The sequence below is a fragment of the Balearica regulorum genome, chromosome 1 (assembly GCF_011004875.1).
Source record: "Balearica regulorum gibbericeps isolate bBalReg1 chromosome 1, bBalReg1.pri, whole genome shotgun sequence".
In the NCBI taxonomy this organism is placed as follows: domain Eukaryota; kingdom Metazoa; phylum Chordata; class Aves; order Gruiformes; family Gruidae; genus Balearica; species Balearica regulorum.
The window spans coordinates 211,685,180-211,706,488 of NC_046184.1; the positions used below are offsets into that span (position 1 = coordinate 211,685,180).

The window sequence follows — 21,309 nt, forward strand, 5'->3', positions numbered from 1 at the left end:
TTTTCAAGCTTAGCTCAGACAATGGAACCTAAAGATTTGCAATGTTTCCCAGTTTTACAAGAAATACTGAGGGAATTTAAAGTCTGAGGGAATTTAAGCCAAGAACAGAAAAATTTTAATGGCAACCTCTAAAAATCTCTTGCATATAAATACATAAAATATTTTCAATACACAGTGGGCACAACTAAAACTACAAATATTTGACACTGGGCAGCCCCCTGCCATAGTTAGCCCGTGCTCCTGAGACTTAGTCATGCTGAATATACAACAATATATTTACCTACTGTATGTAGCAGGAGTTCACTTTTTCAGGCACACTGCACATTTCCACAAGAGCACTTCTGATCGTGGAGGCGTTGCTTTTACATTTTAATTCCCTGACTTCCATGCTAATGTGTGATATCTTCCACTGAGGTACAAAATTGTGAATACATGACAGAGTAAGAAAGATATTACTCAAAAAATTTAAAAAAAAATTAAAATTTTAAAACCCTGTGTCTCGTAAACAGGCAATAATAAGCAATAGTTTTTTTTTTTTTTTTTTTTTAATTCAAGTTGAATTTCATTTTTAAAAGTAGTAGGTCCAGAGAAACTCTGACAGAGAAAGATATTTTGCTCATAACTTCTCAGACATCTTTGTGCCCTTTTTAACCACTGACTTTGTTCCTGCTCAGGCAGGAAGAAATAATTATTCACTTAGGCAGGTATATGTTCATGGTCAGTACTATTCTTTAGTCAGCTGTAAAAACAGGCTTTGATTAAGAATACGTGGAGTAGACCTCTTTTTACAAGTCTGCCTATGCCAAGTAAGTTCACATGGGCAGTTTCAGATAGACTGGCAATCAAGAAACGAGAGTCCTACCTTGAACTTGAAAAATCTGCTTTCTCTAAAGCCATAAACTGCAGCTGCCATCAGAACCAGACCCAATTGCTTTGCTTTTTCACTTTCCAGGGCAAGCGAATCTATTTCCTGTTACAGCCTGTACTTATAGTTTAATTCTATCTTATGACTTAAAGACTAAAATATTTGAGAACCACTACGATTTTTTCCACCCATTTAAAAGGGGGAAAATACAAAACGCGAAACAGATGTTTTATAATGTATTTCATTTATTTTGGCCACCCATAAAGCTGTGGCTTATGTTAGTGCCAACCAAGTTAAAAGCAACAGAGTTCTGGAGAAACACTATGTAATATATTTCAGAATGACCAGGCATGGGGAGCACCTTTCAATAAACTCCTATTTATTAAGTAATTTTCAATGTCAGAAAAAGAAAACAGCAATTACTGAAGATTGAAGGGGCGCTGCCATACTTGGGCAGTGCCTGGGGGGATTTGCAAAGTTTGTGCAGCTTTTTGACGTTTCAGCTTGGAAAGCATATGATCAAAGTATACATTGAAAGTGGATTAGTTTGCTGAAATTAGACTAAATGAAGATAACATCCTTAGAACAATATCATGTAAATAACAGATACTGTATATCAAACAACTATTCCAGAGACACTTAACAGTTGAAGAAGTTCCAACAAATTAAAACTATCTATCTTATCCAAACAATCATCAGACTTGGGCTAGTACAAACCTTTCACTTTTTTCTGTGTTTATGAATGGAAACAATGACATTTCAAAAGTTAAACCCATGAGACTCAGAATAGTTGCTGTGGTACTTACTGATAAGGTATCATCTAGTGGAAATTACAGCAAAAATAATCATATTGAAATTTTCCCTGGACTTATTTAGACTGAGAAATCATTTCTCAACAACAGACTCACTTTAACAGAACACTTTCAGCACAGTACTGCAGGCTGGGGGACAAAATGAGCAATAAAAAATGGTTGGTCTCAAAAGATTTCTTTATTGACAATTTACTGCATTGAACACAGGGCATATAATGTGAATATAATTTACTAAACTGCCAAAAACATTATAGGGAAAGCATAAGGAAAAGACAATGGATGTATTTTAGGAAGACAGAAGAGCATTAAAAGTTTTAACTTGTATGTTTTGGCTTGTTACCCACATACTCAAAGAAAATATATTTTTCACCTTCCTCCTTAGAAGTGGCACAAAAAGTGAATTGCAAAAGTTAATTAGAAAGTAACAAAATGTGAAAGCTTAGAAATTCAGTAAAGCAATCAGCAGTACAGACTTTGACCACATACATAGGAGCAGACTGTTAGAATGTGAGCTTTCAATGCAAAAGACTTTTTTAATCAAATGGCCAAAAAATATTTTGACCGAATAAAAAACCATGAACTTCCTTGTTATCAAACCAAGTGCAAATACAGAAATCTCACTTTAGTTCAGAGGCATGCTTAAAGCAGTTTGAAAGCAAAATATCCTTTACAATTATTTCTCCAGGTAAAACAGTTCTAACTGTGATTCGCCGGCATTTGCCAGTGCTTTCCTTCCCAGACAGACACACTCATTTGAACTTAAAAAAGCCGGAATGCCAAAAGTACCTCCCCAATATGTTGACTGAGGACTGTAATTCATTTAAATTATGCAACTGGATTCCCACAGCTGGCCCACAGCTTGGCTTAGAGCTCAGTTCAATGCCAATGATCCTGTCTGCTAATATTGTCCTACCTGCAGAGAAGGTAATATACCCAGCAACTTATATTGAAGTTCTGATCCTAATTAACAGAGCGAGCAAACGTTGACATGAGTGACAAATGCTGCTTAATAGTTACTGTGAGACCAGTGCTGCCAGCTGGCATTTTTCTGTAGCATTCTGCAGTAATAATCCCTTGTTTATTTCTTAGGACATTGCTTGTAATTTGTTTGTATGCATTTTGGTTCAAATTAGAAAGAAATCAGCACCAAAAAAAAAGACAACCTGGATAACAGCAGCAAGACCCCCCGGTTTTCAGACAAGGAATCAACAAGACAGCATGCAAGCAGCATCACTTGGAGGATGCATGGGGGACTAGAGTACAGGCATTTTATCCTATATAAAGCTATGTAGCCTTGCACAAACAGCCTTTGGCATCTTGTTTCTGGCCTACCTGGACAGTAGCAAAACATGTTTATCAGATCATACAAGCCCAGATCCTGAACTGCAAGCGGTTAAAAACTGAAGGTCACTAAGCTGCAAAATGAAAACATGCTTCTATGCTTTTAGCTACACAGACACCGATAAAACAAAGCCTCCACAACCACCTGTAATAATATGCCTGTTCAGCTAGCAATTCCAAAGTACTCAGCAACACAAGGTAGACATTTTCTGCAGCTGGTTTTACATGTACATTCCTGCCAAATTGTTGTCTCGTCTCCTCTTACCTTCACATTAGTCCGGAGTGCACAGTAACATGCAAAAAACATCGCAGTAAACAAGGAGCATATGGACCAGTATTCAGCGTCTCTGCTCTGCACAAACGGTACACACACGATCCCGAGCATGTGCTACTAAGGAGCATCCGTTCCCTCTGTCAGTTTGAAAATGCATCTCTGTTTTTCTGACTACAAAAAGACATGTCTTGAAGGCACTGAGTGAAAGCTACATATCTCTTCATCGACTATATATAGAAATATGCCCAGTAATTTCAATTAGCAGAGAATTCAGCATCTGAAACTTGGACCTCAGTTGCTTTTCCTTTCAGCATTTTAAATTCAGGGGGGAAAAAGGAGGGGGAACTCACCCAGAGGGGAAAGGTGAGGAATTAAAATGTAAGCAGCGAGTTACTTCTATTTCCCCCTGGCTTTGATGTTTTTCTTTTCAGTATTTTACAAACATTATACATGGAAAAAATGAAGAAAGGTTTCTCTTCCAGTTCTCAAATTTACTGTAGATTCTCCACTGTTTCTGTCTGCTCTTGTTAAAGATGTAGCATCCCTTTTAACAAAGACAACGTCATCAATCATGACAGATTCAACATGTTCTACTTACAAATACAGTCTCTGATTAAGGACAATGGCTGGCTGGCTTATTAACGTTTCCTCAAATGCAAGTTCAGTCCCCTGTGCTAATCTATTTTTAAATAAAAAGTCCCACCTACTCCTTCACTCTCATTTAATAAAAATGCAGCGGACTAGTTCTAAAGATCCTGAATGGCATTGTGCTCCCAGCTCAGACACTGGACATCGTTTTCAAACTGCTTCCTTGCTTGCTGGGATTAAAAACACAGAAAAATTAAAACGAAAGCAGAGAAAGCCTGAAGAAGGCTGTGCCCTCACATTTGTAACTACATATTCTGAATTTAAAATGCTCAAATATCTTCCAGAAGGAGGGAACTCAGAACCTAGCCAGAAGGCAAAGCTTTAATTCACAAGCACAAAAATAAGATCAAACCACTTCTTTCACTCCTGTCAACTGCTGGGATGCTACAAATTAACTGATTGTTTACTAGACTGCAGGGACACGAAGTCAAAGATTCAACTCTTTGTTTACAGCACCGGGAACCACCGATATTCATACTGAATTATGAAGCAGTCTTCAGGAATAAAACCAGAAAAGAGCCTTTCTTTTTTTTTTCTTTTTTTTTTTTTTTTTCACTGCAGCAGATACTGTGGGAGGCAAAGAGTGGAAAAGGCTTTACTACCTCCTTCTCTATCAGCACAGAGCAATTTGTGTAGGATAAGCATAACTTAATAGAAATATCTGCAGTGACTTTTAGGATTTCTTTAAATAATGCTTTACGTAAACCCCCTTGGAAATCTGCAGAAATACTGAAGTCCTATCAAAGTCAGTGGGTATCTTTCTGCGGGCAATGAGGTGAAGAAGCTTCAACAGAAGGACGTGCGTTTAAAGAAGAAAAAAAGGGGGGAGGGGAAAAGACAGCAGGGTTTTTTCCAACATCTTCCTAAAGACAAGCTCTCAGAAACTGTCGTCAACTCCAAGTGAACAGCTATTTTTAGCCTGTCATTGTTTGTGCCTTTTTTTAGGAACGAAAAAGGCAGTCGTGTTTAAAGCTAGATATTGCTCTACAATGTATCCTAAGACAGCTACTTAATTTGATCCCCAGCTCCATCTGTCATACAAATTAAGTAATTAGTAATCACAACCTTCTTTGGCACAAGCAGTGACTTCTAGAAGAAAAGAGATGAACCCTGTTCTTAAATCTAATCCCACAATTTTTATTAGTAATGAAACTGGGGTCTAGATGCCGTTGTTCATAAAGCTGGGATATCCCAAAGTTACGATAATTCAGACTTCCACTGCAGCAATATCCATCAAATCAGCGAAAACATAGTAACGTGTTGCTCAGCAAAAGCATGGGACAATTAATTGATGTATTTTTCTGACACTCTTCAAATGAACAGAAAGGGAAAAGAATCATGGTTTATTTTGCAGTACAGTACATTAACAATTAAAATTAAGCATCTTAGTCATTGAAAAAATATCACAGATCTTGGGGAATTCTGATCCACCAGAGAAATGCAGTTCAAAAAGCAAAGATGAATAGATGCACAGTCCTGAACAGCGAGGCAAGGCTCAGGCAAGCATGTAGCTGCATATGAAAATCAAATTCAAGCCTCCCTTCTGCCAAAGGAATTACACAAGGTTTCAGTCAGCAAAGTCTTTGAAACAACTTTCTTCTTCATGATGCTAAAAAGTTAATGGTTTTGGTTTTAGGCAAATAAACCCAAACTGGGGAAAATAGGAATCTCACAAAAAGAAAGCAGGGCTGCGTAACTGTACGATTCCCAAGCGATCACCTGTACAAAAGGCTTCAGACTCATTTAGGAAAGCAAGAAGTAATGCAGTCCCAAAGTCTTCACTCAGAAAAACCTCCCATGACTCCTGAGTGTCTAAGAAGGAAAAGTTATCCAGGAAATTACAGATCCTGACCCTCATAATACTGTAAGAGTGAGAAGGGAAGACTCCCAACCATGCGGCAGATGCCTCCTATAATAACTGTGGGGCGTTTGAGAATTTGCTGGAAAATTGAAACCTCTGTACCAGGCAACACGGTATTACTTTGATAGCAGACCAACCTAACACGTTTTGCAGGGGCTACTTCAGGTAATCTACACAAGCAGATCCCTGCAGGGCTGGTTCACCTCTGCCAAAACATTTCTTATTGCAGCAGTCTAATTGTTAAAGGCGGCAGTCTCATCAAGGACATACAATATTTTATTATGACTAACAGCTACTCAAAAGCATCACATATTGGTGATGTTTACTTTCTTTGACATAGAGTTGATAACAATGAGTGAGGAAAAAGCCTTGCCCGAGTCTGCCAGACATGCCAAAAATAGCAGCACATTTCAAGTGCTCGGGGCCTCTTTAAAGAGGAGATCACAGGGAAGAACCCCAGAGATGAAAGAAGTTACTCCGTTAAAAAAAAAAAAAAAAAAAAGTTAAACATAAAAACAGTAGAGAGACAGTAGTCCAAAAGAGCTACATTACAGACCCTCTTTAAAAAGACACAGAACTTGTGACCTGAATATTCTTAGATGACAGAAACCACTGGAGCCAGTATCTTGAGCTGTGAAATTTCATCGTTACTTTATCCTCCTGTGCCTTCAGAAGGGCAGAAGGGAGAGCTTGGAAGGAAACCCTAATTGTCTGCAGAGGTTCAAAGAGAGCAGAGGGAACGTGCTGTCCTGGAAGACCTTGATCTCAGGAGGCCCCACGGGCAGTCTGCTTCGGAGCAGTGAGTGGGGGACAGTCCTTTGCAGCATCTGTCACTGCCCCGAAGAGCAACAGGAGCAAGTAGCAGTAGTAGTAGTAACAGTAGTGCTAGTAATAGAAATGACCTATTGCCATCGTATCCCGAAGCTGTGGTCAAGGACCCCCACTGCGCTACAGCACTGTACAAGCACAAGACGGTAGAAAACCTTGTAGGGGAGCAATGAAACCATACTGGGGAGTCACATTTTCATCCTCAGCATCCTCGCCATTTTCATGGTTTTTTTTTTTTTTTCCCCAGGAATTATGGAAAGGGTGGTATTTTAAAGGAGAGTAACAATAAAAGAAAAAAAAAAAAGCGATGCTCTTCAGGGTTTGCTCTACAACAGTGTAATGTGCCCCACTTCATCTAGTCACCACATTTGTGGGTAAATATTATAAATTGCTTTTAAAAGGCTTGCTGCAATGAGACAGATTTTGTGATCATCATCTGATGATCGCAAGGAAAGCAGAGATTATCTAGAAAAAAACCCAGAAAACAGAGGGGGAAAGGACTGAAGAAGAGGGGGTGTCGCTCTCTGAATGGACAGAGAGAGAAATGCCACTCCTGTCCTTCAAAAGAGGGGACAGCATACATCTACAGGGAGTGGGGTGTAACGGTGGTTTACAAAGCCATCTGCAGGGTCTGGCCATGCAACTCTTATTAGTATCAACATTGATAATCCGTGCCACCGACTTTCAGCAGCCAGGGGTGTAATTCTCCCTCTTTTTGCAGTGATGCTGGAGGTACTGGCCTGTGCAGTCATGGCACTATGGCTACAGTCATGCTCCATCACACTCTGCTTTTGCACACTGCAGTGATACAATCTATATAGCACCCTAGTCCTGCATTACTTAAATGCCTCCGATTTCAGCACATGAGCTGTAAACTGGAACGATTTTACTCATTTCCCCATTTCTGAGACTTTAAATTGTCATAAAAATGTTATTTTCTACAGCTACAGGAATTTCATTATACTGAAAATATCCATGTCGGGGGGTGGGATATTGGAGGAAGCATTGATACAGACCGCAGGTCTTGGGTGTTGTGGGGTCTACAGTTTCTAGATGGAAAATGTTGACTGTGGAAGAGTGGATTGAGTCTATGGGGTATCTGGAAACAACTGCAGAAAGAAGAACGTGGAACAAAAGCCACAACTGGCAAGAAGCCTTGCTTAGGCTTTCCATTATAGCAAAGTCTAGTAAAACACAACAGACAGAGGAACTAAATCAGCAGCTGGAGCTCAGCAAACCTTAAAATTTCCAGAAAGAGAAAGAAAAAGGCTGAACAGATTATTTACAAACTCTCATCTCCAGTATTGTAAACATCTCTCTGGCACCCTAACATTCTGATGCAAAAGTTGCGGGGTCAAATCTTCCTCCTCACTTCCAGGCCAGTAAACAGCAAAGACCTTCCCCTGGGCTGATTTAACTTAAGCCACAGCTTTTCCTGAAAACTTTCTGTTTCCTTTTTCCTGTAAAATCTTAATATAATTGTCTGATTTTTGAGCATTTAATACTTTTCTTCCTAATGTCCCAGATCTCTGCTTTCTGTCCTCTGTGGTTGCATTGAGGAAGGTTTTGATCAGATATATAAGAAAAACATATAATTTACTTAGAAATCATACCTTCTCAATATTGAATTTATACATATTTTATGAACCAAGCCGCTGTTACTATTTCAAAACAGCCATAAAATCATTTATAATAAGCAAATTTAAAGAAACTATATGGCCAAATAATAAACAAAACCCAATAAACAATGGCCTGATCCTGTGAGTCTTCTCTACGACTGTGAATTTCTCAGGAAAGGCCTCCTCATTGCTCCCCGTGACACTAAAACAGAATACAAAAAGCAAGGAACAGAGACCCAGAAAAAAGGAACTAGACTGAGCTGCACAAAGCATCTTGAGTTACTGAAAGACCCATTTTAATTCTGCTGTACCTGTAACCTACAACCAAGTTTATTTTATATCTCATCCTATCCAACTGATTGAGAAGGCATGACTGCATTAGAGCATCCATTGAGAGACCCAGGCTGTGAAGACTTTTTTAGCTCTGAAGACCCCAGGTGAATTTCCTGAATTTCCTGAATTTCACTCAAATTGATGACTTGTCTCCACAATGTATGTTTCATTTTGTGACTCTGAGAGGACAGCTGCCTTTCTTCTTGACCTGCGTTCTCATGATCATAGAATCATAGAATCACAGAACTGTTTGGGTTGGAAGGCACCTCAAAGACCATCTAGTTCCAACCCCCCTGCCATGGGCAGGGACACCCTCCACTAGACCAGGTTGCCCAAAGCCCCATCCAACCTGGCCTTCAACACTTCCAGGGATGGGGCCTCCATAGCTTCTCTGGCAAACCTGTTCCAGTGCCTCACCACCCTCACAGGGAAGAACTTTTTCCTTATATCTAATCTAAATCTACCCTCTTTTAGTTTAAACTTATTATCCCTTGTCCTGTCACTACACTCCCTGATAAAGAACCCCTCTCCAGTTTTCCTGTAGGCCCCCTTTAGGTACTGGAAGGCTCCCTTCCATGCATGATAACACCTTTGAAAAGGTATTTCCATCCACAGCCATATAAAAGGCCATGGCAATCTGGAATCCTAGCAGATTATCTAGTCTGTCTCCCTTGCTGAGGGAAGATTAACTATACATAGACTGTTCTTGGCAAATATTTGTCTAACATGTCTTTCAAAGTCTCTAATGAAGGGAATGCAATCTTTGCTTTAAATGGTCCTTTATTCTTATTATGGGAATGTTTCCATGAAGATCAAGAAGACGATCAACAGGAAGATACCACCTTTTATTCAAATGAGATTAACTTAGCAAAACTGCTCTTTTTGGAGTGTTTTTTAATTTTCCACTTCTGAGAGGTCATGATGATGGGTAAACTAGCAGGAAAGATGTGAAGCCCTCAACTCTATAATTTTGAAGCACTGGAAAAGTAATTGTATGCTGAAGCTTGTCATCTGTGCATGGTGCTTTTTATACTTTCGCCTTTGTAGGGTAAGACTGTCAGCTTGATAGAAGTGTGCATAGACAGATTCCCATTTATTCTGCATTGTTAATATGTACACACACATGCACATGTACACAGGGATATGATTGCATGCAAAGTGCATATTTGTGAGACAGAATATCAAAAGCAAAATAAGAAAGGGAGTACCTTCACTGTTAATATCCAAGGTTGTTTGGCCTTTCTAATACACATTTTCATCGCAGATGTAGAGCTCAATGCTAGGTAAAAAGCCTAGACAATTAGAAGCCTATGCTTGTTTTTCCCCCCAAAAAAATCATTTACCATGATTGTCTGAAAAACTTGGGGAAAATTATGTCTATCATTTCATGATTTGCCATCACTCCCCAATTATGAATTAACATTTTACTTTTATAATTTATGAACTATAATTTATGAACTAAGCTTAATTCATTTAAGCATAAAATCCATATTTCCATGGTAACAGCATGAATGAAGAAGGAATGAACTTCCAAAGTTCAACTGCATTTATTACAGTACTTAAAAATAAACCTCCAGCAATTTACATCCAGGAAATTGCTGTAGTCTTTTTGTAGGAAAAAAATTAAAAAATGAAAATTAAAGCTGATGATTGTAAATTTGTATAAGAAAAACTTGATTTTGTACTGTACTTGATAAAGACCTGTATGTGTCAAAACACCTAGGTTTTTATTTTTTTGTACTGTGATTTTAGTCAGGGGAAACTATTTAAAGGGAACCTATTGTTAGATTAAGAAATATGATATAAAATTTTGTAAGAGTGGAAGTAACCTATGTTTTCAAGAAAACACAGGTTTAGGCTTTTTTTTTTTTTTTTTTTTTTTTGATGTAGCCAGTATTTTCATTAAACAAGCAAAGTGTTATGTTTTACAATAGAGAGTACAATGATAGATATGCATTAGCCATGCTGTAACTTTTCCTCTTCATTAATTGATAACAGTCATTAGCTTAATACGTTAACAAACCTCAGCCAGAAATCTGATCAATGAGATAAATACCATGTTTTGAAAATATGTTTAAATGCAGCCAGTTCTTGAAAAGTTATTTCAAACCCGCATAGCATGTGAAAACAAGAGATAAGTAACTAGTGAAACCATTTACAAGGGAATTAGTATATTTTCTATGTTTTAATTATTTCAAATCAAGAATCAAGGTATTTCTAGAAGCCTCATGAGTCAAAAGTGTATTATTGGTCTCAGTAAAGAATAAATAGGTAATCTATTTATTCTAATAATGTAATAAATCTAATAATCTATTTTCTTTCTTTAAAGAAGAAAACAATATTCAAAATAAGTATATTACAAAAATGAAGGAGGAAAAAAATCTCCTGGTGGAGAGAATTCTCTTTTAAATACAACCAAATGAACCAAAATAATCTACCTCTACAAGTGTAAATACATGATCCCCTTGCAACCAGAGCTTTTACAAATACAATTTGCCAATTTGTCTTTGGAATCTAAGAAGAGTGTGCTTAAATCTGGCATCCATATTACTTGTGTATAATTATATACCCAATGTTAGAAAAATCCTTGTCAGCACCCTATCTCTGCAAAAGTTAGTGATGCATGCTATATCTGTGTCTCCTCTGGGACCTGTGACTCCCAACATTTGAAGACACCTTGCCAAACTAGATAGTTTTTCTCTTGTACTACCCAAATCATAAAAATAATCCCCAGACTAAGACTTTAAGAATTTATCTAAGAAGGAACAATAAAGTCAGAAAAAAAAATCCCATGATGGACTGAGATTTTTCCTGTAGAGTTTTCCCAATCAGTTCATTCCTTACTTCAGCTCCTCTTTTAGCCATCAAGTCCAAATATTTTCAGCTGTTTTTCAGCTGTACTATTTTCAGCTGTACATACACAAGTCCATGGGAATCGATGAGATGCATCCCATGGTCCTGAGGGAACTGGAAGATGTAGCTGATAAGCCGCTCTCCATCGTATTTGAAAAGTCATGGCACTCAGGCAAAATACCCAGTGACTGGAAAAAGGGAAATAGTACAGCCCTTTTTAAAAAGACTAAAAAGGATGACCCTGGGAACCACCAACTGGTCAGCCTCACCTCTGTGCCTGGTAAGATCATAGTACAGATCCTCTGGAAGCTATGTTAAGGCATATGGATGGCAGGGAGGTGATTAGAGACAGCCAACATGGTTTCCCAATAGGCAAATCATCCCTAAATAATCTGCTGACCTTCTACGATGAAGTGATAGAGTGACTGTGATGCTGAATAAGGGAAGAGAAACTAATGTCATCTACCTGGACTTCTGTAAGGCCTTTGACATGGTCCTACACAACATATTTTCTCTAAATTGGAGAGATACGGATTTGATTTATGGACTATTTGATGGATAAGGCATTGGCTGGATGGTCACATACAGAGTTGCAGTCAATGGCTCAATGTCCAAATAGAGATCAGTGGTATCCCTCAGGGATCCATACTCACACCAGTACTGTTGAGTATCTTTATTAACGACATAGACAGTAGGATTGAGTGGACCCTCAGCAAATTTGCAGATGACACCCAGCTGAGTTGTACAGTTGATACACTGGAGGGAAGTGATTGCTATGCAGAGGGACCGTGACAGGCCTGAGGAGTGGGCCAATGTGAATCTCATGAAGTTCAACAAAGCCGAGTGCAAGATCCTGCACCTGGGTTGGTGCAATCACCTGTATTAATTTAGATTAAGAGATGAATGGATTGAGAGAAGCCCTGCGGTAGAGGATTTTGGAATACTGGTGGATAAAGAATTGGTCATGGGCCAGCAATGTGTCCTTGCAGACCAGAAAACCAATCGTAGCCCAGGCTGCAAAAACAGAAGCATGGCAAGCAGATCGAGGGAGGTGATTCTTCCCCTCTGCTCTGCTCTCATGAGACCTCACCTGGAGTACTGTGTCCAGCTCTGGGACCCCCAACACAAGAAGGACATGGTCCTGTTGGAGCAGGTCCAGAGGAGGGCCACAAAAATGGTCAGAGGAAAGGAATAACTCTTCTATGAGGAAAGGCTGAGAGAGTTGGGATTATTGAGTCTGGAAAACAGCTGGCTGTGGGGAGACCTTATTGCAGCCTTTCATAAAGATGGAGAGAGACTTTTTACCAGGGCCTGTAGTGATAGAACAAGGGAAAATGGTTTTAAATTAAAGAGGGTAGGTTTAGATTGGACATAAGGAAGACATTTTTTTATGATGAGGGTGATGAGGCACTGGCACTGGTTGCCCAGAGAAGTTGTGGATGCCTCATCATTGGAAGTGTTCAAGCTCAAGTTGGACAGAGCTTAGAGCAACTTGGTCTAGTGGAAGGTCCCTGTCCAAAGCAAGGGGTTGGACTAGATGATCTTTAAAGGCCTTCTCCAAGCCAAACCATTCTATGATTCTATGATTGCACTTCCACTAGTACCTCTAGAGCTGTTTCCTATTTTTAAAATACAAATCAATTACACAAAATTCTCAGGGTGTATGTCTTTCTCAGTAACAGCACTATTACCTTTGTCTTTCACTTATCCTTTCTGTATGTTATCTTACAACTTCACTGATGGCTGTTAATTGCATTGCCCTGTTGAAGTGGAGCATCTAGGAAACCAAGTGTCTTGAGATAAAGGTTTCACCATTCATGATCTTCTGTCACTTACAAACTGATACCACTCTACTGTTGCTGATAGCAGGCGTGATGCAACTTTACTTGCCTCCAGTAGGCACTCAGAATGAGTGTACAAAGCATGATTATTTCTTTTTGGACAGCAGTGACTTGAGCTGTGGAGAATTTGGCACAAAAAGTCAAAATTTGAAAATGTCCTTAAGAGCTTTTTCAGTTTAAACCATTGAGATGTTCTGTTTCTGCAAAGAAAAATTACTCATTATATGAAAAATAAAATATAGAATATTAACATGTAATACTATAACACAAATGTAAATGACAGCACCAAAATAGAGGATTTAAATATTATTAAAATTAGTCTAGAAAGTTAAAATTATTCACTTCAACTTTTTATCACTGAAAATTTTATCTCAATCTGCAAAATGTTTTCAACAAGTTATGTCTGAATAGAAACTTTTTACCCTGATAGTATCTAAGTAATTCTATTATTTCCCAGAAGTTAAAGAACACTTTTGCACTGATATTATTTAACCAGTTCTATCATTTCCAAGCAGGTAGAGGTTTCCTTTTAAAATACCATGCCTTGCGCCTTTCTTCCACAGAAGTCCTCTTCTCACTTCAATATTCCCTTGAGTCATATGCAGCGAAGATCAGATAAATTCAGATAATGTCTTCAGTTGAAATATCTTATAAAATGCAAAATACTGCTATAATCTGATGATATTTCACAAGCTAACTGACTTCGGCACTGCTTTCTCTGTAACCATTTATAAAAGCTAAAAATCTGTGGCAATCTTTCTGGCTACGGGGCTGTCTATAAACATTTTGCTATTACATCTATATGCAAAATTATTCTCAGTGTAGTACACAGGGTCAATATCTCTTTTGCATGGAAGACAAGACTGAATGAGACATGCATGCTGACAGCAGAATATCAATCGACTAGAGCCGTATTTATCTGAGAGGAAAATTTTCAGTTCCCTGAATACTTTTTTAAAAATAGTTTTAGAAATAACACTCCCCTTGACCCAAAGAAGCTACAGCATGCCCAAGTTCACACATTAACCAAAAATAACATCAAATCTCTTCGGAAAACAAAGCCAGACTCTACTGTCAATCATAATATAAGTAACCTTTTAATTCCAACAGGGTCATAAAGATCTACAGTCCTAAAAAATTTGAGAATCCAGTGCCAGCAAATAGAATCCTAGAGCCTGGAGAAGGATCACAGCAGGAGAGCACCTGAAGCCAGTCAGTCAGTTTCATCAGGTGCCCAACTGAAATACTTCTATGCAAATGCACGGAGCATTGGAAATAAACAGGAGGAGTTGGAGATGTGTGCACACCTGCAGCTCTATGATCTCATTGGCATCACAGAGATGTGGTGGGATAGCTCCTATGACTGGAGTGTTGGAATGGAAGCATACAGGGTCTTTAGGAAGGACAGGCAGGGGAGACAAGGAGAGGGTGTTGCCCTCTATGTCAAGATCAGCTGGAGTGCATGGAGGTCTGCCAGGGGATGGATGAGGAGCCAACCAAGAGCTTATGGGTCAGGATTAAAGGGAGGGCAGGCACAGGTGACACTATAGTGGGGATCTGCTACAGTCCACCTGACCAGGGAGACTGAGCAGATAAGACCCTCTACAGACAGATAAGAGCAGCCTCACATTCACAAGCCTGAATGCTCACGGGGGACTTCAACCACTTCAATATCTGTTGGAGGGACAACACAGCAGGGCACAAGCAATTGAGGAGGTTCCTGGAATGTGTTGATGATGACTTCCTTCTCCAAGTAATAGAGGATCCAATGAGGAGAGGTGCTATGCTGAACGTTATTCTCACCAATAAGAAGGGGATGGTGGGGCAAGTGAAGTTCAAGGGCAGCCTTGGCTGCAGTGACCATGAAATGGTGGAGTTCAAGATCCTCAGGGCAGTGAGGAGGGTGCATAGCAAACTCACTGCCCTGGACTTCAAGAGAGCAGACTTCGGCATCTTCAGGGACCTGCTTGGCAGAGTACCATGGGACAAAGCCCTGAAGGGAAGAGGGGCCCAAGAAAGCTGACAAGGATCACGTCCTCCAAGCTCAGGAGCAATGCATCCCAACAAAGAGGAAGTCAGGCAAAAACTCCCAGAACAAGGAGCTCCTGGACAAAGTCAAACACAAAAAGGAATCTTACAGAGGGTGGAAGCAAGGGCAGGTAGCCTGGGAGGAACACAGAGAAATTGTCCGAGCAGCCAGGGATCAGGTTAGGAAAGCCAAAGCCCTGATAGAATTAAATCTGGCCAGGGACATCAAGGGCAACAAGAAAAGCTTCTATAGGTATGTTAGTGATAAGAGGACAAGGGAAAATGTGGGTCCCCTCCAGAAGGAAACAGGAGACCTGATTACCCAGGATATGAGAAGACTGAGGTGCTCAATGACTTTTTTGCCTCAGTCTTCACTGACAAGTGCTCTAGCCACACCGCCCAAGCCTCAGAAGTCAAAGGCAGTGAGAATGAAGAACTGCCCACTGTAAGAGAAGATCAGGTTCGAGACCATCTAAGGAACCTGAAGGTGCACAAGTACATGGGACCTGATGAGAGGTCCTGAGGGAACTGGCAGATGAAGTGGCCAAGCCACTCTCCATCATATTTGAGAAGTCGTGGCAGTCCAGTGAAGTTCCCTCTGACTGGAAAAGGGGAAACATAACCCCCATTTTTAAAAAGGAAAAAAAGAAAGACCTGGGAAACTACAGACCAGTCAGTCTCACCTCTGTGCTCGGCAAGATCATGGAGCAGATCCTCCTGGAAACTGTGCTCAGACACATGGAGGTGATTGGTGACAGCCAACATGGGTTCATTAAGGGCAAACTGTGCCTGACAAATTCGGTGGCCCTCCATGATGGGATTACAGCATTGGTGGATAAGGGATGATCAACAGACTTCATTTACCTGGACTTGTGCAAAGCATTTGACACTGTCCTGCACAACATCCTTGTCTCTAAATTAGAGACACATAGATTTGACGGATGGACTACTCGGTGGATAAGGAATTGGCTGGATGGTCACATTCAAAGAGTTGCGGTCAATGGCTCAATGTCCAAGCGGAAACCAGTGACAAGTGGCGTTCCTCAGGGACTGATATTGGGACTGGCACTGTTTAACATCTTTGTCAGTGACATGGACAGTGGGATCGAGTGCACCCTCAGCAAGTTCACCAAGCTGTGTGGTGCGGTCGACACCACTGGAGGGAAGGGATGCCATCCAGAGGGATCTTGAGAGACTTGAGAGGTGGGCCTGCACAAACCTCATGAAGTTCAACAAGGCCAAGTTCAAGGTCCTGCACGTGGGACAGGGAAATCCCAAGCACAGCGACAGGCTGAGCAAAGAATGGATTGAGAGCAGCCCTGAGGAGAAGGACTTGGGTGTTGATTGATGAGAAGCTCAACATGACCAGGCAATGTGCGCTTGCAGCCCAGAAAGCCAACCATATCCTGGGCTGTATCAAAAGCAGCGTGACCAGCAGGTCAAGGGAGGGGATCCTGCCCCTCTACTCCACTCTGGTGAGACCCCACCTGGAGTACTGCATCCAGCTCTGGGGCCTCAGTACAAGAAGCACATGGAGCTGTTGGAGCGAGTACAGAGGAAACCACAAAAATGATCAGAGGGCTGGAGGACCTCTCCTATGAAGACAAGCTGAGAGAGTTGGGGTTGTTGAGCCTGGAGAAGAGAAGGCTCTGGGGAGACCTTAGAGCAGCCTTCCAGTACATGAAGGGACCTACAGAAAAGCTGGAGAGGGACCGTTGACAAGGGCATGGAGTGACAGAACAAGGGTAATTTAAGATGAAGGAGGGTCGATTTAGATTAGATGTTAGAAAGAAACTATTGACTGTGAGGGTGGTGAGGCACTGCAACAGGTTGCCCAAAGAGGTTGTGGATGCCCCATCCCTTGAAATGTTCAAGGCCAGGTTGGATGGGGCTTTGGGCAACGTGGTCTAGTGGAGGGTGTCCCTGCCCATGGCAGGGGGGTTGGAACAAGATGGGCTTTAAGGTCCTTTCCAAACCAAACCATTTTATGATTCTATGAATCTGACCCAAAAGACAAATAAAATCAGAGTAAAATATGATATACACTGAGTGAAAATCTACCTATACTACAGCCAATACTAAAAAAAAAAAAAATTATTAATGTCAAAGTATTTTATTCATGTTCTTTAAGTTATAAAATAAATGTTGGTGCACCCGCCATGATAGTGAGTTTGTATGTAAACCTCACTTATGAAGAATTGGTGCTCCCTGGTATTTTTTGGCAGATTAACAGATTTGTTTTAGCTATTCTACAAAAGCAGAAAAATACAGTCTGAGAGTATGTTTTTCTATCCCCTGCTCATCACCACATTCAAAGTGGAATCCACATCTTGAAATATACTTTAAGAGATGTTTGCGATTGTCCAGTCACAATGACTGGACATTGGATACAGTGTAAGGGCATCATGCAATTATCAGAGTATTCTGAACAAAAGAATACTGTCTTCTGAACAATTTTAAGTTCACAGTATTTGGGTACTTTTCATCCAAGTGTGGTTTCCTGATTTGGTTCTTACACTGAGTTTACTCCCATAAACACTGCAGAAATGATGGAAAGTATACAAACTAGTAGTGATTGCTCAGAAAATCAGGGAGTTTGGTCCTGATCTAGATGATAGAAATATTGTGTGGGTCTCGAGTGGAAGTACATTTGAAGGGGAGGTGGGCAGGAGATATTCCATCTTGTGTTTATCAACCAGAATCGAGGAAAGGCCAGTAAGAGTTGTTTGTTAGTGACTCAGCAAGACAAGTCAAAGTGGACTATAAAAAGATTTTTTGCTTATCACAAGGGAGGAGGATAGGAGGATCTGTTGTGAGAGGTGAGTCATGTCTAGAAAATAGAAGAGTGCATTTGGGTTAGTCTTTTGTGAGCTGGAAAGATGCAATACAGCTGTTGATTTATTTTTTTTTAATCTGAGTCTGAAGAGAGAGAAATTAGTGAAATAAATAAATAAAAGAAATAAACATACACCATAGGAAGGGCTTTTTTCCATCCTCCACCAAACCAACACAGGAATGTAGCTCATCTCCCCACCTTTGATGACTCTCCGTCCTTCACAAAACCTGTGATGTAATAAGGTAATGAGAATGATATTTAATGGCTGACAGAGTGTGTCATGCATAAATTGGTTCTTTTTAATCATAAGAATGTCTTTCTCTAAATATTGGTTCAGAAATCTGCTTATTAATGGATGCTGCTGCTGTAGACAATGCTCTTGAAAAACAAGCCAAACCACAAAATACACTAAATGGGCAGAAGATTGCTGCCTGCTGTTTTCAGTGGAGTTCTGGCCAGGAAGTCAGGCTAGATGATAGCCCAGGCCTTGTGGCCCAAATCCAGATGTATCTCTTTGCTAATCCACACCAAAAAAACCCCACAAGCCTAGAATGATCTGGAAAACCTTGCAACTCCACAGTTGTTACTGTCTATAACAGAAAGTTGGCATTTCATACATCTGCTTCGCATTGTTCTCTGCTTCTTGCCCTATGTTTTCTATAAATAGTGAAATTTCATGCCAATTTATGAGATGGATTTTTGTAAGAGATGCAGAAATTCCAAAGCTATAAATGAAGCTGTTAAAACTCAAATTTAAGCTATGCAATGTTCAGAAATGTTGGCCACTTGCTATATTTAAAACTTTTAAACATTTCTCCGTACTTCTGATACATTAGCTTTCTCTGTGACTTGAAAGCCCTCTGCACTGAAATAGCTTGTTGAATATTTTAGAACCAACATCACAGTACTACCACTTCAGTGAAAGAATTATAATTCATTTTTCACAACTGCATAATTTCAGGGCATTGTGAAACACAACTTCAGTGGGTTTCTTTTTATCAGCAGTGTCCTGGTGTCATACTGAACAGTTGTGTCTATGGCAACATGTTCCTATTATCATGGATCTCATATATCTAGCATCATTTCTGAATGCTTTTTTTTTTTTTTTGATAATTAACGCAGAATTCAATGGTAATTGTTAAAATCAGAATGAAAATTGAAGTTCATGCGTAAAGCACCTTCTGGCTACATATAGCCCTACACAGCTTGAATAGGTAAAATCTTTTTGCACTAATTGAACTGGGAAACATTCGGGACCAAAACAGATCACAATTTACTTTTCATTTCCTGGCTTCTGCTACTACAAGGAAGATCCGTTTATTCATTTTTTCATTATTACATAGCAAATAGTGTAAATTAGAATGTTATAGCTCTATACTAGAAGACAAACTGGTAGCCAGGGCTGTCAGGATCTCTCCTTCAGCTTACCAAGTGTGGTAAACAGGTCTGCCCTCAGTTTACTCATCTGCATACTGGTATTTATGGTATCATTCCCAGTAATCACTCTCAAAATGTCAATGTTCCTATTACAACTCCCAGTCCTTGCTGCTCTGCAACTCCACTGCAACTGCATTTTACCTTTCAGTAAGGACGCGCTTCAGTCTGCAAAGCTCTGGATGACAAATGTAAGTAATAGCAGTTAATATTTTCAAGTCATTTTTAGAGACTGATCTGAAATATTTGATTTCCTTAATCTGAGCAAACACATCTCCATGCTCATTGAATCTTTGTACTCTACCACCTACAGTGTGCGGCTTTGTGCTTTACAATCTACAGCATCTCCCAAAGTATTTTTCACTATGTGAATTCATCTATTTGTGCCTTCCTCCTCTCTATCACAAGCAGCATGTTTGATTTCAAGAATGGAACTTGATCTTTCTCACAACCCTCCCAGCATGTATTGAAGACATCTCTAGGTTGGCACCCTATATTTCTAGAAAAAAAAGTTGTCAAGCATTTAGCACTGCTACATTCTTAGTAAAATACCAAAATCAATGAAATGTCATTTACTAATATTTCTCTGGACTTTCCACTAGAATATACCATCAACATACTCATATCTCTGTTCAAATAACCTCTAAATTATTGTGTTAATATTTTCCTGGTATGTGGTTTTACACTCCATTGAGCCATAGCTGCCAAAGGTAGGTATGTAGCACCCAGAGCAGTCTACAGTATCTTCATCTTGCCTATAGGAAGAATCTTTCACTGCCCTACTCCTTCTTATTTTACTATATTATTTCCAGCTACTCTACAGTCTCCACACAAAACAAGTTCAAGGTGAAGGGCATGAGAGGGGAAGGGAATTTATGCCTTCTAGCCAAATTTTCTGAAGAAGCCTCTGACAATTTTACACCTGAAACAGAATTCAGAGCTATGCAGGTAACACGTCAGAAGGTCCAGCTGCAGAAATAGGACATAGAGAGAAGTTAGGAAAGCAATACTCTTTAATTCCAAGAAAAAGAGAAACTGCATGTAAAAAATTTAGTGGAGCAGTAGTTGATCATTACCCTTTGCATATCAGGGGTTCACTGGTTTGAGGAACAGCTCATGGCTCTTATGATGTAGTTTAACTCCTTGCTTTGCCATAGGCACACATCAGTGTGATAAAGAGCAAGATGTTTAACCTATAAGATCTCAGGTTTTTATATATCAAGATTAGCTCATGAACAAGATTACGTCTTTTAGATTTTGTAGGATTAGCAGATGCTACCAAAACAACCACAATAAAAGCAATGTTAAATCAAGTCTACCTAATCCCAACTAATCTGGGACATAGCCTGACACCCTGTTGCAACGCACCTTTGGGGAGACAGACAGTTAAATCCTGACTAACTCTTTCCTTGACCTCTGTCTAATTATCTCTAAGAAGTATAACATCTAGATGAAGTCAAGATTACCATTAGCATCATGGTAGTGGTGCAGCAGCAAAAATGATGCTCTCTTTTCACCTGAGACCCTTGTGTTTGGATCACTCACTTGGGGCTACTTATATCACTCACCATCACTTTCAGATGAGGGCTATATGGCTAGATGCTGAGTGGATAGACTTTTCCTCTTGGTTCCTCATTAGTCACAATGGAAAATACAGAGACCTAAGTTAAGCAGTTCGTATAGGTCTTCAGAATCTCCTGAGTTCCCTCTGCCTATGGAGAGTGACAAGTGCCTGA

At 39.9% G+C, this 21,309-nt stretch overlaps 1 protein-coding gene across 16 annotated transcripts in view; it reads right to left on the reverse strand.

Annotated features, from left to right (window-relative positions):
* Positions 1–21,309, reverse strand: part of DLG2 (discs large MAGUK scaffold protein 2) — a 1,060,789-nt gene that overhangs the window by 782,097 nt on the left and 257,383 nt on the right. For 2 of the 16 annotated variants that reach the window (XM_075742459.1, XM_075742453.1), the window contains exon 1: positions 3,284–3,781. The exons of 13 other annotated variants lie outside the window; for them this stretch is intronic. In XM_075742459.1, the coding sequence (XP_075598574.1) occupies positions 3,284–3,403 (120 nt within the window). In that variant the 5' untranslated portion in view covers positions 3,404–3,781. Of the gene's footprint in view, positions 1–3,283; positions 3,851–21,309 lie in introns of those variants that run through there. One more of the 16 variants, XM_075742471.1, reaches the window with a different exon arrangement.